The 2,159-nt window shown below is 40.2% G+C and overlaps 1 protein-coding gene across 2 annotated transcripts in view; it reads right to left on the bottom strand.

Moving 5' to 3' along the window:
- Ak9 (adenylate kinase 9) overlaps positions 1-2,159 on the bottom strand; it is a 108,893-nt gene that overhangs the window by 66,223 nt on the left and 40,511 nt on the right. For both annotated transcript variants that reach the window (XR_003378370.1, XM_026787467.1), the window contains exons 14-15: positions 917-1,033; positions 731-829 (exon numbers count right to left, since the gene is read on the bottom strand). Coding sequence is in view for 1 of the 2 variants with exons in the window: in XM_026787467.1 (XP_026643268.1) it covers positions 731-829; positions 917-1,033 (216 nt within the window). In the remaining variant the exon portion in view is untranslated. The remainder of the gene's footprint in view (positions 1-730; positions 830-916; positions 1,034-2,159) is intronic.

Below are 2,159 nucleotides of genomic sequence, written 5' to 3'. Positions count from 1 at the left end.
TTACAGTGGCTCTGTGTCCTCTTCTGATCCCTGTGGGTTCATGCATGCATATGGTTGATAAACACACACACATTCATAAAATAAGACACACTAATATTTAACAGCTAAGCCATGATCTAGTCATAAAAATTATGCAATAAAATAAAAAAAAATTATGCAATTCTTTAAAATAAGGGCTAAAATAATTCCCAATAAAGAAACCTAACTGCAGGATCCACTATTGTCCAAAAGCAGAGGAACAGTTGACTTTACGGCTATTGTGTGATGACGTAGTAGACAGAATTCATAATGTTGTACAGGTCTTTCTATGTGCTGTCAGAATTTTCACATATGAACAGAACAATGTCAAAAGGTTAAATAGCAAATCAATAATGATGAAATGTCACAACTATAATTATGGGTTTATGATATACTGGTTACACTATATCAAAGTTAGTATAGAGCTTTCAAGAAGGAATTTATAATCATTTGATAATGACTGCATGACATCAATCTTTCTTGGGGTTCTTCATATATGTAACTTTTCATTTTCTCTCTCTCACCTTCATTGTAATAAATCTGTTTTGTTCTGCAGCTGTTTGGTTGGAATCTGCAAAAGTGAAGCCTGCCTTTTATTCCTGCTGAAGTTTTCAACTTTGCATGCATTAATTTTGAGCTCCCATATGATGACCAAATAAAAAACAAATGGACTGAGATGCATAGACATTTTCTCGGCAGCTCACGTCCTTACCATCTTTATCCGTGTCTGCAGCAAGGGCATTCTCGGACCTAGTTTTGTCTTCATTGGCACTGTCTAAGGAGCTGAGTTTCTGGGAGTCGTGAGCAGTTGCTGTGGCAAAAGAAGACACTTTATTGGCTCATCTACACACAGTATGACGGATGTCATCACTAACAGTATCAGGCCGTGAGTTTATACCTTCGTCACCCACCAAAGACTGCAAGTCGTCAGAGCTTTTAAACATCTTGTCATCCGTGAAGTCTTCATATTCCTTTTTTGCATACTGAATTTGCCGTTCCTTCAAGGTGTTCTCCTCTGAAAGAAAAAAATGGCTGTGTTAAAGGAAGTGGAAGGAGACAGGTAGGCAGGCAGAATGGTTAGAATGCACTGCTGAAGTTAGACGCAGTTTCGGTTCTGACTGTTGTGGAAGGGCTGTGGGTATGTTAGCCACTTGGCTTGTCTCCTATTTTCCTAGGCCAAATGAAGATCACTGAATTCCAGGTATTGGGTGCAAACACAGGTGCAGACACAGGAAGTCTGCTCCCTGCTCGTGGTTAACCCCTGTCTCATTATACAAATGCTGTGATTAGAAAACTCGCACTATTCCGGCTTGACAAATTTAACTTGGATGGATGTGGAGTTAGATTCCTGCACTGGAAGTGTTACGGTTAACTTTATTGCCAGACTTAGAAGTCAGTGAGACTTGAAAGGGTTTTTAAGATCACAGCATAGAGAATAGCTACTCACACGCTCCAGCAGGAAAGACAATGTATGAAAAGCTCCAGAACTTGTATTTCAGTCCCATAATCTCAGGTGAAAGGAGTGACCACAGACTATAGCAAACGCCCGGCCGGCTGGCTGCCTTTGCGGTTTAAGTTTCAATCTGGTGTCTTTGCTTGGAGCAGTTAGCAGGACAGCACCCTGGACAGCACCCTGCTCCCATTACTCTTGGCTCCATTGCTATTACATGTTCCCTCCCCCCCCACTAATTTATTCTTTCCTTCCTCCCTCCCTTCCTTTTATTTTTTTCCCTTCATTTTTGACTTAAATGTAAGAACCAAGAGAATGGAATCTTCATAGTGCTTGTTTAATGCAAAGAAAGCACTTTATTGTTTGTTGACGAAATTAATAAATTCTGGGCTAACAACTTCCCTCCTTCGATTGTTAAGTGGTCATGAGTATTCTTTACATTTGGATTTTGCATTTTGAAAGTTATATACTAAGCCTACAAATTCATTCTAGAACATAGTTTGAATGTATTTGGCCCCCATAATCTCATAGGGAGTGACAACATTAGAATGTGTGGCTTTGTTGGAGTGAATGTGGCTTTTTAGAGGAAGTGTGTCACTGTGTGGTGGGTTTGAGGTTTCTTATGCTCAGAATACTACCCAGTGAGTCGGTTCACTTCCGGTTTCCTGCAAGACGTAGCAATCTCAGCTGC

This window comes from Microtus ochrogaster, linkage group LG9, assembly GCF_000317375.1.
Source record: "Microtus ochrogaster isolate Prairie Vole_2 linkage group LG9, MicOch1.0, whole genome shotgun sequence".
NCBI classification, from domain to species: domain Eukaryota; kingdom Metazoa; phylum Chordata; class Mammalia; order Rodentia; family Cricetidae; genus Microtus; species Microtus ochrogaster.
Note: the sequence above shows the minus strand (reverse complement) of the source record. Positions and strands in the feature narration are given on the sequence as shown.